General features: G+C 46.1%; 1 protein-coding gene across 1 annotated transcript in view; it reads left to right on the forward strand.

Moving 5' to 3' along the window:
* The first annotated feature begins 19 nt into the window (after positions 1-19).
* Positions 20-13,931, forward strand: part of RHBDL3 (rhomboid like 3) — a 62,798-nt gene continuing 48,886 nt past the window's right edge. The window contains exon 1 of the mRNA XM_085304660.1: positions 20-139. Coding sequence (XP_085160786.1) covers positions 20-139 — 120 coding nt within the window. The remainder of the gene's footprint in view (positions 140-13,931) is intronic.

Consider the following 13,931-nt stretch of genomic DNA (forward strand, 5'->3'; position numbering starts at 1 on the left):
GGGGGGACCGTTTCCAAGCATGGGAGACAGGCTGCCGGAGCCTCATGCCAGCTCTTCCCCTGCTGTGGCTGCCAGCTCAGAAGCGGAAGAAATCGAGGTGCTGGACTCCGAGGATGTCCTGCCTATGGCCGCAGAGGATGTAAGTTTCCTTTGCTCTGTGTCTTCCCTGCTTTCCCCCGAGCCGGGTTAATCGGCTCAAGCTATTTAGTTATGTAAAGTCCAGGATGTGGGGGGAGGAATAGGAGCGGTGACCCTCGGGGGCGAGCGAAAGGCACCAGCTCCGTCCCCATCGCCCTCCCTGCGCTCTGGGAGCCGCCGCCGGTCCGGCCCCGGCCCCGGCCCCGGGCGCAGCTCCCCTCCCCTGCCCTCCTCTCCGGGCCCAGCCGGTGCCGCGGCCGGGCAGATGCTGGGTCACCGCTCGCCCGCTGCAATGAGCCGCGGCCGCGCAGGGCGGTGCAGGCAGCCGGGCTGCGGACAGAGGCATCCCTAGAGGCAGGACAGAGGCTGATGTTTTGTCTTGAGCTGCTTCTTGGGGGCAGAGCGCTTTTCCTGAGCCCTCACCGCTAGGAGAGTGACAGGTCTGAAAAAGTCCCGTTTTCGGGAGCCTGTTCCCTCCTCCAGCCCATAAGCGACAAACAGTCGAGGAAGTTTTTTCTTCCCAGGCTCGGCAAGGCTGATAGCCTCTCTCCTCCCTCTGAGCTCTGATCGCACCTGAGGATGGGATAACTTGACAGTGGGTCTCTGCCTCTGCTCATTTAGCCTAGGAGGACACCAAGTGGTCCTGCATGCTTTGAATCTTCTACTGCCTGTCTGAGCAGCAAAACCTGCAGGGCTGAGCTGGTACTTCTGCATCTGCAGGTCCCAGTGTCAGGAGCTCTCTGTGCATCTGTCTCTGAGGGAGGGAACATGATCCCGCGTTCCTTGTGCTAGTTAGAGCTGCTTGCTCATCTCCCACCCAGTGAACTCTGTGGGGATGAGGTCTGTGCAAGGTGCCTGTCCAATCTGCAGAAATGAGCACGGGGTTTCTTCCAGCCTATGGAAGGATGAACTGGCTTGTACAGAAGTAGTGATATTGATGTCTTTCAGAAGTGGACTCTGTTAGGGGTCTTGGGCTAGCATGAAAGGAACGCTTCTAAACTAAACCTCCAGCATGGCTCATCCCCTTGCCTTCTGCTTTTATGACAATACTAGGGGAGCTTTACCAGGGCTGCTTAGGGGCAGTGCTCATTCCTGATCCCCCCAGCCCTTCCATCTGAATAACCTAGAATTTGGTTTGTGTTGGATTTTGCTCCCAGAGGATAGCAGAGGAAGTGCAGCTGCTTGGTAGAACTGCATTGCCAGGCTTATTTCTGAGGATTGTAAATCCCAGAGGGAATATGTGATGCAGTTTGACCTCTACYGTAACACTGCTGGGCAGTCCGAACTGGAGCATGCCTGACCAGGAGTTTGTGTAGCCTTCAGTGGGAAAGAACAGCTTTCCAGGACCTTTCACAGTCCAGGTTCCTGAATCCTAGTCCTTTCTTACCTAAGATTGTGATCTTTTATTCCCTGACAAATATTGTGCTTGTCTGGATGGTCTACAAGAAAGATTTCCTGCTGTGATACATACGGGCCCCTTGGAGTTACTCCAGCCTCTACGAGAATGCAACCATTAGCAATTTGATCCTGCCAGGGGCCTGGCAGAAGCTGTAAGTGCTGAGTGTCTGGCAGGATTGGGCTGCTGAGATAGGAGAAAAAGAGGGAGCTTTCCTGAGTGAAATCTAGAGTCTCATCCTAGTTTTACTACTAACTTGCTGCATAACCTTGAGGTAGGAGAGCTTGGGTCTGATCCAGCTCTCCAGCTATTACTACCATTGGGATCTGCATTGTTATTTGACTCTTGTGCCTTGTTTTCTGCAACCAACAAAATGAAGCTGGGTCTGCAGTTGCACTGGTTATGGGAAGCTGCCGGGACCTGGCAATAGATGATGAGATAGAAGCCTTGAGGTATCACAGATCATCTACAAGTCAGAAGAGCAGGAAGTGGTGTAAATACCCTCATCCACAGCTAAGGATTTCCTGCTGAAACAAGCAGGCTACAGAGCATCATCTCTGAACATTCAAACTGCTCTGTGCTAGGAGCATGCCCACTTGAGACCTGACTGGAGTTTTTGATTTTCTGTTATTATTATTTTTACATTTGAAGGCTTGATATAAGCTCTTAGGCTTGGCCAGTGAGAACTGACACAAGGTCAGTTCTTTAAACGTTAACTGCAAAACTATGACGTAGCAGAGTTTTGGCAGTCATAGCCTTGACAGCACATAACAGCTCTGCTGCAATGTCATTACAGCTCTCAGAGCAGCATTCAGCAAAGCCAGGATTCAAGCAGTCCCAAAATGTTCTGTTTAAAGTGCTGTGCAAATTTATGATGATAAATGCGAGTTTATAAATGAATGGGAGAATGAGGAGAAGGGGAGCCGAAAACTTAAGTGATTAAATAAAATTCAGTGGCCTTGTGTGTAAACCACTGTCTCTGCAGTCAATTCTGTTTTAGATCTGCCTGCCATGTGGAATGAAATATTCTTCAAGCACTAGCTAAGACACTCACTAGAACTCTGCTTTGCATATAGTACAGTGAAGAGAGTTGCTTGCATGTGTCTGATGTTTGTTATTTTTCTCACTTGCTTTTCTGGAAGAGTGAATGAGATRAAAGCTTGGGAATGTGTGGGCTTTTTCTGGGGATCCCACGCAAGTGGTTACCCCACTGTTGCCCCATGGAAGTTACTCTCTACTCAGGTGACCACAAATCCACATAAGAGCAGAGAGAGGAGAGGCTTAAGAATTTCAGTTAGGAATTTTGTCTGTTTGGTGGCGAGGCAGGTGAGCCGGCAGGCGAGGGGCAGGAGGTAGCTTGGCACTGGACTTCGTACAAAGCATGAATTGGAGCCCATCATCAGCTTGTTTTTCTGTTCCCAAGTGACAAAGACTTGTGGAGTATTCATGTGATTATCTGTGTTTAAGTGGAGCTTCTTGAGTAGTTCCTATACATCGCTTTTAAGGCAGATCTGCTGGAACAGAAGTTGTGGGTGTACCTGTGTAATGGAATCTCTTCAGCCTCCCCTTTCTCCACCTTGTGCTAGAGGAATTATTCTCATTTTTCAGATGTGGGTACAAGAGGTTTAGAAAGCTGGTGGGTTATCAGAGGCCTTGCAGCAAGTCCCTGCCAGAGTTAGGATCAGGCAGCCGACAAGGCTTTGATCAGTCCTACTTCTTAGCTTGTAGTCTGTGGGTCAGTATTGGGCCACAGGACCTTAGAAAGTGATCTGAAAAAAGCATTGCCAACTCTTCTCTCCCTTCAGTATACACCAAGTTTTCTTGATCCCTGTGGATGAAAAAGCCTTTTATTCCTTGCTTGCCCGCAAGTAGACAAAGCAGGAGAAAACAGAATTAACACATGAATGTTCTGAGTTCATCCTAATTTGGATTTGTAAACTAAAACTGTCCTCCCTGTGGTTGGTAGATTCCCCCTGCCTCCTCCCCCGGAARGGTAGGTGATTCTGGGATGAAGAAGGATGTTGGAAATGGCACTAAATCATTTGGTTATTTCTCTGTTAGAATATACTTCTATAGTTTACTGCATGTTAATGTCGTTGCTCTTATACCTTCTTTTTCTTCTTTTTCCTCCTTATGCATTGCCTCTCAGCACTGGAAAGCTCTATTTGATCAGGTATGTGAACAACTGATGTATTGTCTCTGTCTTGTGAGCAAAGACTCTAAATTGCCTTCTTTTATATTAGATTTTCCCTGCTTTTAACTTACAGCCTAAGAGTTATGTGCTCCGTGTTCCCAGTTTCCAGGATGCTGGTGTACAAGTCATAGTTATCATTACTGCTTTTGGTCTCTTCTCTCATTTTCTGGTCGGAACAGCCAGGGTCAGAAGTGGGCCCAGCCTGACCACCCTCCTGGCACAGGGTCTGAGGCGAGGCGTTCTAGCAGGTGCTTAGCTTGCTGCTGGTTGTATCGGTGGATTAAAGCATCTTCTACTCTTTGAGGCAGGCAAACTAGGACCTGTGAATCCAGCAGTGTGTTTTTATGAAATGGCTCCCCAGCTGGTAAACTGACTTCTGTAGGATTACATCAATTTGTTCTAGGGGGGACCTGCTACTTTTAATGTCCACAGAATTAATTAAGTATCTGCTTCTGTGCCAAAGATTATGGTTGTATCAGGTGAATACTTTGGTTCAGATCTGTAGCTGGATGAAATTGGCACAGTTCTGTTGAGATCTGAGTTATGTGAGCTGAGAATTTGGATTGTGGATTCTAGTTCGTAAATTCTGCTCTTAGCTGCTTTAACTGACATGCTTGCTTTGCGGTGTTCCTTCCTTCTGCCAGATTGAAATTTGAAGCAGCTATAAACTGAAGGATTTTTCTAGGGTTGACTTGCTTCTAAACTGCACCGCTCTCTTGATGTCATAAACTTTTGTACTGTTGTGTGTGCATGTAAATGTCACCTTGTGTAAGCGAGCTCTTACTCTGATGCTGGCATCCTTCTGGCAATACTAAAGTTCTGATGGGATTTTGTCCCTGCTTTATGAGGCGATAAACTTGCTTCTGCATGTGGCCAAACTGCAAAACCAAAGGCTGTGGTGCAGTCTCCAGGGAAGGATGTCCTCTCTACCCCRGGGGGGTTTTGTTGTTCAGTTAATAACTGGACTGGCTACTGTGATGAATGCTCATTTATACATGTTTAGCTGTGACCAGCTGTTAATCCTCGTGTCTGGATTGCAGTATCTTTTTTTTTGTTGTACAGTCAAGCAAACTAGCAGTTGGGAAACAGATTACTGTAGTGGTTGATCACACTGAAATTGCATAGTGTATTTGAATTTGCTGGGATTCATAAAGAATGCTACCACTCAAAGAGTGGCTGCAAGAGAAACTGCTTGTAATCTGGGCTGAGTGTTTGTTTCAGCCAGTGTGAATTCTCCCCCATCTTCAAAAGTTGGCCTTAATTTGGATTCTGATCCTACAAGCATCCTTTGAAGTCATTGAGTACTTGTGAGATGGGGCTCTTGGCTGGTAGCTACCTCAGGCTCCAAGAGAGGAATTTCCCACTGGACTTGCCTGAATAGTAGAAATGTCTTTTTTTTTTTTTTTTTTTTAAGGGAAGGGGGGAGTTTGACTGTTGGATTTACAGAACATCAGCCCAGAGACAAGAGAATGGACTGTAAAGCCAGTCCTCCAATAATTAGCCACGTTTCAATTAGGGCTGCAGCTGAAATTTAAGCCATGTCTATGAGGCTTTATTATCAAAGAGAATGCAACCTGTGAAAACCAGTCACAAGTTCTGAATAAATCAATAAAGCCCTTGTTGCCTGTGGGCAAAGCCAAAGAGCTGACGTCTTCCTTCAGTGTTATATCAGCAATGCAATGCAATTAGCCCTGCAATGAATTGCAAGATGTTGTTTGTCATGAAACAAGGTTGCTACTCCCCGCAACTCTCTATGCTGATAGGAGAGGGGGATGTTTTGTTAAGCTCTGATTGGCATCCATGTGAAACATGAGGACAGTCTAAATGGCTACAGAAAGTGTGTGTTGAAACTCAGAACAGTTGCAGCTCTCTCCTTCTAAGATATGACTGGCTTTATGTCTGCTTAGCATGGATTTGAGTGGCCAAAGATTCACGTGCTTTGAGCTTTGGTGACTGAGGGACTGGGACTGAAGTTTGATGTTCTCCCTCTCAGCTGAGACACATGAGCCTCTGTCCATCACCCTAAGGAGAGTGGTAGAGCAGGAGAAGGCCCTAGAGAAAGTGTTAGAGTGGTTGGGAAATMACAGACTGGGGTCTGTCAGTCTCTTGCTGCTGGGGTGATTGGGTGTGACAGCAGACACAGCAAGGGAGTGGTCAGCACTCTCTCCCATTCTTGCCTATAGAAAAAAATAAGATGAAATTATAATACATGTGTTTTTTTGGTGGGAAAAATTTTTGAAAGATTTTTAGGTTTATTGACGTGAAAAATAGTTTTCTGTTTAGACATACCATCTTTAAGGGTTTCTTCTTTTTAGCCTTTTTTTTTTTTGTGATGAACACCCCAACATCTTAAATTAAAAATTCAGAACTCTTCCATKAAAATAGCTGTTCATCTGTAAAACAATGTTTTTTGCTTTTGTTTTTGGGGGGTTGGGGGAAGGAGAAGGAGGAATGACTGAAGATCCTTTTTGGAAGAATTTTTCTATTTGTTTTGATCCAGCTCTAATCCATTGTGCTGGGAACTGTTAATGACTCATGCCAATATCTCTAGTCATTGGGACATTGCTTTTTTAACAAGTAAAAGAAAATTTGGCAAAAAGGCAGATCCAGAAATGCTTCCTGGGTTGTGAGGTTCAAAGAAACCTCTCACAGAGTAAAATACTGGCTACGCTGAAGCAAGTAGCAAAACTCCTGAATTTAGTGGGTCAGGACTTCACTCAAGATTTTTGGGGCAGGCAGACAGGCATCTTTTCAGTGCAGCAGCCAGGAAGTTACAGTTCAGCTGCTGCTTCATACCTGGCTTATGAGATGTGTATTTTATTACAGAGCTGTGCCCCTCAGGCAGCTCTAACTCACTTTTATATAGGAATTTTTATAGGGATTCATACATTTATTTATTGTGCTCATAAACACCCTCCACCCACACACACATTAGCTCTGTATCTGCTGCCTTCTGTGGAGCCTGCACCGTTGCTGAGAGCTCCCCGTTGTCTCCATGTGGAATCCAGGCTCTGAGAAGCGCGAGGCATTGCCCCTCTCCATCCCTCCCCAGTCACTTGGCTTTTCTTCATTTGCTCTTCACAGTTCAAATAACTTKTTGTTGTTGTTGTTAATCTTTGGATAGACTTAGAAGTGGGGCATTCCTAGGAACAGGTCCTGGCAATGTTTCACGCTATTGTGCTAAAAATATCCTGTGCTAATTCACTTACATGCAGACAGGAGAATGTCCCACTGCTCAGGTTGAAGAGTTGTTTGGTGGTTAGAGTCCTGAGGGGCTGTCCCTGCTTTGCTGTGTCTTTTCTGAGGCTTTGGGTGCCCTTCTTTGCCTCCATGTCCTCAGTGTCCCTGCTTTAGAGATGACTGCAGCTAATTGTTATTTTCCAGTCCTTGGCTGTGTGGGGTGAAAGGGGCTATCTAGGAGGACAGTGTTTGTTAGGAGGCGATACCAAGCCTTGTTAGCGGGCAAGAGCTTATATCATGTTCTCCATTTGCCCCATCCCCATGGCTGCTGAGCTTTCAAGGGTGAATTAGCATCATCAACCCTCATCTCAGAGTTCTCACTTCTTCTCACCCATACCCTGGTTTGTAGCCATGACAACAAACTTGTTTTAAATAGACACACACAAAGCTCACCCCAAAGACCCTCCTTGCTGGCTCAGCATCTTGATTCCACTGCTTGTCAATCTAGGCTGCGTTTTTACTGCAGCTGCTTTAGGAGTCCTGGGTTTCTTCCTGAGCTTTGTACGTGGGTGTGATGGCAACAGATGAACAGAGTTTATGAGGAATGCAAAAAGATGCCAAGTTACCCTGGCTGAGTAGGCAGATAATGGAAAACTTGAGCTCAGAAACAAGGCTATAGAAATATCCTGGACCAGATGTGCACTTGCCAGAAGAGTTCAGTTGCTGACAGTACCAGCAGTGGGTGCAGCTGAACCCACTTTGCCTTGCTCTTGTAAAACATTAAAATATGCTTGAAGGGAGACCTTGCAGGCTTCTTAAATCCAGGGCTGGTTCATGCATGACTGAAATTGCAAAGAACTCCATAAAATCAGGCCAACTATGATTGTAGTTGGTGGTAACTGGGAAAGGGAATCATTCTGAACTCAGTGATCTTTTATGTTAATTGTGTCCCTTTTTCTCTGGATAGCCTTTAACACAGGCAGGACCAGCTATTTCCCATGCTGTAAAAGAAATTCCAGTTTGTTTACTGGGACACTGTTGAGCTAAACATCACACTTAGTTTGAAAAGTTTCCCTGACTGTTGTTGCTGGATAACCCGTGCTGGCTGTGGCTGGAAGACCTCACCAGGCAGGTCTTGCTGAGCTCCAGAGAGTGGTTTGTGCCTAGAGATTTTACTACTTTCCCTGACAAATTCCTTGTCTTTCCCTACTGATTTGTGYGGCTCCCTGGGGGTGGGAAAGGAGAAACTGCAAGGTGAAGAATGGGAACTAACATCACAGAAAGGAGATTTTAGCATGGGGTCATATGCTATCTCCAAGTCTTTGCCTGGATTTGGGGCTATTGCTGTCCTTTTAGATTATTGCTCATTAGGACATATGTCTATGTTGCAAAGAGGAGGTTTTGGGGACTGGAACTAGGAATAATCATTGCTTTGTTATTTTATCTCCTAATGTGGCCTGGAGAATTCAGAGGTGCTGGTACGAAGACTGTACATGGTGATAAAAGCCTCCAGGCCCTAAAACCAGGATCTGCCTTGCCTGCTTTATTAGACCTGTCTGTGAGTGAGATAAGGAACTTGTCCCCTTCTCCCTTCCCACCAAGCTGTGCATTGTAAAGGGAAAAGATTCTTTAAAAGCTACAAGTGTCCCTTGGCAGTGCACAGAGGGGATTCTGCGTCTGCACCATGGCCTGAAGTCTAATCTCATTTACAGTTGTTAGTGTGGGCTGCTGGAAGAGATGAAAGGCAGAACAGAGGGAGGGAGAACAGATTAGTCTCGAGCAGAGGGTACTGGGAGTGCACCTGCCTCTGCCCCGCTACCTTGAGGAGGGGCGGCAATGGCAGCTGGKCATGTGTCATCTGCTGCTCTTTGAGGCGCCCAGCCATGGAGCACACGATTAATGACTCAAGGGGCCGGGCTTTTGTGAGCGATAAAGCCCTGGGATTTAGGCAGGGCTCTTGGGCCTTTTCTTCCAAGCAACGCCATCATTTTGCATTTTTCAAGTGGCATTTGGGGCACATGGAGCTGCTGTCTGTGACCACAATGCTTCCCTTTCTCTTCCCTCCCCAAACTGCGCTGACCTTTGTCATGCAGTATTAACCCTTTGACTTTTCCACTTTGAGTTATGGGATTGTGGAGGGAAAAGATTCCCTTCAAATTCATTGCCTTGTGGATGGACTTGAAGGGAAGAATGGGCTGGTAAGAGAGGAGCAGTTTTTACTGAAGGAGATTGGTTTGCTGATGCTGTCTGGATTATCAACCCTTTGCTGCCTTCTACTAGAAGCTCTTTGTGAATAAAGCAGTTCCCAGGAAAGAAAGGAGGAGAATTTATCATTCCTTTAGTCAAGGAGGGAAACTGAGGCTCTGAGCAGTGAACAGATGTCCCAGAGACTATTCCCTTCACAGGGTACTGCGTGGTCTTTTAYCCCTGGTCAGCCTGTGTCTATGCCCTGTGTTTTTACAATGGGGAGGCACAGTGGTTTTTCAGTAGGTAGTATGAGAATGGATGGCGATCTCCCAGCGCTCCAAGCCTTATGCCACAGATCTGACATTGAGCCAGGACAGCCTGGAGTGTTGGCTCAGGAAGCAAAATCTACCTGGAGGTCATTAATGATAGTCATGCTTCCTGCAGGATGAACAGTTCCCCAAGTTAAGAAAGCTCCTTAGTCCACCAGCACCTCCGTACACTGAACAGCAGCCAGCCCCTAAGCTGTGTCTGAGTCTCTGGGGTTGTGTCTGTGCTTACAACTTCCCCGCAGCATGAATGATCTGTGATCACCCGCCCCTTCCCCCCATCTCCCCTTTCTCTGGCCATTACAATACTCCTTACAATACTCCTCTCTCTGTTTCTAACAGCCTGGACCTGGACTGTTGGCTTGGCTTGATGGCCATGTGTGTAAAGTTGGGAGTAAAAGCCATCATTATGAAGCAGACATCAGCAGTGTAGCAAACAGCTTTAGCTGGTAGAGGTGGGCATCTGAAATGCTTTAAAGAGTCATAACAAACACACTGAAAAGCACATGGAGGGTGAGTCAGTCTTACGGAGCTTATGAGTTACTGGCAGCTTGATGTCTCTAGATTTGTAAAAGCCTCAGGAGGCTTCCTACTCTTTACACATTTGTGTATCTTCCACATCTGAACTGCCTGAAAACCTGCATGGTAAAGTGTGCAGCCTCTGAGAGGGAAGGCAGGSTGTATTCAGACCATTTTGTCTCTCTGCTGCCTCCTGATCACAGCTGCAGTGAGGGCTTTGATAGCAAATGTTCTGCCATTTCAACTGAATGTACCGGGTGGTTTTTAGGAGCATAGATCCTTGGTAATGCATTGTTCTCAAATCCTATCTTACACATAGAAGATCACTGAAGCAATAAGAACATTTAAGCCTGCATATTTAAAAAGAAAGGAGGGGAAAGCCATAAACACAGTCTGGATTGATGCTGTTCTGCAAATCAGCTGGTGCATTGTGCTCTGTAGCTCTGCGCTCTATTAGGATGGGAGGGAGAGAAAGGGGGAGAGATCATGCTGTCTCCAGAGGACAAGCCCAGGTGCTGGGTGAGTTGAAACACTGTAGAGGTGCTTTTCCTTCATCACTCACACTTGTAACATTTATGGGGCTTCTAAAGTTACTCTCTCCGAGACCTGGAAAGCAAACCTTTCTCTTCTGTGGTAGGAGGTATTATGTTCCTGTTGCTTTCCTGTATTTGCAGTCAGTGCAAATGTACCCGGGCACGTTTGCAAATTAAATACAGCAGTGGGCGGGTTTGAGTTTGACAGCAGCCAGGGAAACTGTGATCTCTCTCCGCCTCCTCACTAGGTATCATACAATGTGTTGGTCTGAAATCAGCTTGGTGCCAACACGCCCTGAGACAAAGTTGAGGTGCCGATGATGGGCTGTTCTCCTGCACCGCTGTACATACGGGCTGCTGAGGGAAGCTTAGCTCTGAATGCTCTGGACTTTTGTGTGATCCGAACTTTGCTGGTTTTGCCTGTTCAATCCCTAGTACTTGGAACAGTCACTACCACCCTCTTCCTCTCCTGAYTTCCTGGGTCATGGCACCCTCTTCAAACCAGCTACTTCAGGTGACATTAGGGATATTCTATCACCAGAGGTGATGTGTCAAGCTGAAAGGTGAAGCCAGAGTCCTGGATGCTTGTAATACTCCCAGTCTGATTTGTGTGTGTGTGTGTGTGTGTGTGTGTGTGTGTGTGTGTGTGTGTGTGAGAGAGAGAGAGAGAGAGAGAGAGAGAGAGAGAGAGAGACTAGTTACAAACCTCTCTGCCCTGGCCATATTCCAGGTGTGTAACTTACTTCTCTGACAGTGTTGTGATTTCAGCTGAAGAAGTTGGCTTTATGTTCTCACTTATATGATATTAAATTCCTCCAAAGGACTCTGTGGAATCTGAGCATCCAGCTCCTCAAAGCTCCTTCGAACAGCTTGACCCCTGACTCTAACTCACTGCGTTTTCCCTATCCCACCCCTCCAGCAGCTGCCTGGTCACTGCAGGTCTGTGAAGTGCTTCTCTTGGGTGCTGTGCTAGCATAGAGGTGCCTGGAGCCCAACTTCTTCTCCTGGCTCTGGATTCTGCCAGGGGGCTTTGGCATGGATTGTGCAGGGGGGGAGCTCTCTTGCCGTTTGTGCAAGAGTTGCTGTTGCTCTCTAATCAGCTGCTCTGAGCCCAGCCCAGAACTTTGTAATAGGAACTTCGCTACTTTTAAAAAAACACAGACCAGTAAACAATGGCAGATTCTCTGCAACTGATCTTAATCAGTAGTGACAAATCTTCAGTGCCTGTAATGTGAGGTTGTTCTCTGTGTCAGGGAACCATGGGAAAAAATGTACCAGAGTCTCACTTGGCCCTTGAATTCCTTCAATTCTAAAACCAAACACTCTGCTTGCCCCTCCTCCCCCCCCCAACCCAGCGCTAGCAAGCTAYGGAGTATGTATATATTCTTAGTATATATTCCTGTTGCTTAGGAACAGCTGTCTGCAGTGACCCTGTGCTGCTGGTGAGAAGAGTAATGATGGATGAAACTGATGTTAAACAACCAAGATCAATCTTCCCCCTAGGAACTGTTCTTCATGCTGTCTGATACTCAACGTACTCTTGTATGTAGCATATACTCTGGCGTTTTTTGAGTGAGGCGAGTGAATAGGAAAAATAAGCAAGACTGCTGGAGGCAAAGCTGTTTGTAACTATCAACAAACACCTGCTCTCTTGCACTTCTTCAGGGCAGTGTACCCTGAGGAAGTGTCTCTGTCCCTGTGATCCTTCACAATTAGACACCAGTGCTGCTGGGAACTGTAGTTTGCATAGAAACTTGGTTGTGATCTCTGACTGGTGTAATCACTTGTTGCCTGCAGCCTACAGGTAGCAAGAGATCCTTGCCTACCTCTCAGGCAGAGAAGGAATTAACATTACGTAAAGTGGAAAGCAGAAAGTTTCACAAAAACTGCTGGAAGACTCTGTCCTGAAGGTCCTGCGTGCTCTGAGCTTGTCCACAGAGCACTCGCAAGCCAGCGTGACATGGTCATTTTATGACAATAGCAGAGCATCTACCTGTCAGGCCTGCTAGGAAACAGCTTTCATGATGGAGACAGCAGCAGTATGGCTTCACGGTTATGCCTTCGACAGCTGAAGCTGGCTGGAGTGTAAATGCTGTTTAGCTCCCCTCCACAAGTCAGGTACAYGAAACACCTTCCTCCAGGACAGCAATAGTAAAAGTGTCTCCCAAAGAGYTGTCGTGTGCATCTGAAACAACCTCCTCTAGCCTTATTCCCTCGGTGGCCCCTGAACTGAGAGCTGCCATTGCAGTGTTGATTTATAGGGTCATTTAAGGATTGCTGCTCATGACCAAGAAGAGCTAGAGCAGAAAGTCATTTGCTGGTTGCTGATTTATGGCCGTAGAAAACAGTCCTGAAAAGCATAGTGAGAAATTTCTGGACCTTATGTGGTTCCAGCTGACTGGCAGCTCCAGGCTGTTATTTGACCATGTGGAGTAATAAAACTGGGAAAACTAATTAACTTTTGGGCCTACTGCGAAACAAACTAGTTCATGCAAAAAATTACTTTGCACTTGCAAGCAACAGTGACTTTATGGACTTATAAGCCTGTATTTAATGATCAAGCATGTAGTACAGCTTACCAAGTGCGTTTTTTTTTTTTTTGACTTCTAAGGCCAAAATAGCATTTGACAAGCTCTACTGATCACTGAGGATCTGAACACTAGCTAAGGGTAATGTTCTTTCRTCCTTATTAATTATGTAACTGATGTGTGGGTGGAGGTTTGACACAAAGCTGTGTTGGATGGTTTCTTGTAGTCTAAAGCAGCTTGAATTATGCAAAACCAACCTGAGTCCAAGCAGTTCATTCAAGTAAGGATGCTGTCAACAGTCTGAGTGCTAGAGGCTTTCTGAAGTCACTTTATGCTACAGCCTCTTTCCCTCTAAAGTGTAGTTGAATGAGCTCTTTCCCAGTGGAAACACTAGGTGTTTTTCTGATATTAGCAGGGAAACAGARAGTCAGCCCTGCTCAGGACCTTCCTTCTCTAATAGGAATGTTCTGTCTATTTGTGCCAGTTATGATGGTTACCTCAGAAAAGGGATGTTTTGGGGTGCCCCAATATTGTGTTCCTTGCAGATAGTGGATAGCTGAGATGTTTAACAACATTGTATAGATGGTCCAGCCTCTGTCATCCTACACCAATGTGGAAGATGGGAAGGAGGGAAYGATTGTAATCTGAGTACGCAGGAGGAGAGCCAAAGGTAACCCTTCTCCAGTCCCATCCCCCYTGCATTGCTCAGTAGCCCTTGTTACAGAAATGTTTAACTGCTTGCTTTCGTGCCCTTAAGTTGGTTTCTCTTACAGATCCCATGTATCTGCTCTGCTATCAGCAAACGTGGCAGAAGTATCTTACTGATATATGAGAAGGAGATACTACTGCTTTTGATTTGTATTACTAAAATAGTATTGCTGAGTCCTAGTAAGAAAAGTGCCTTTTCTTTTTTTTTTTTTTTTTTTTTTT

This window comes from Rhea americana, unplaced genomic scaffold, assembly GCF_003343005.1.
Source record: "Rhea americana isolate MKP2758 unplaced genomic scaffold, rheAme1 scaffold_21, whole genome shotgun sequence".
NCBI lineage: Eukaryota > Metazoa > Chordata > Aves > Rheiformes > Rheidae > Rhea > Rhea americana.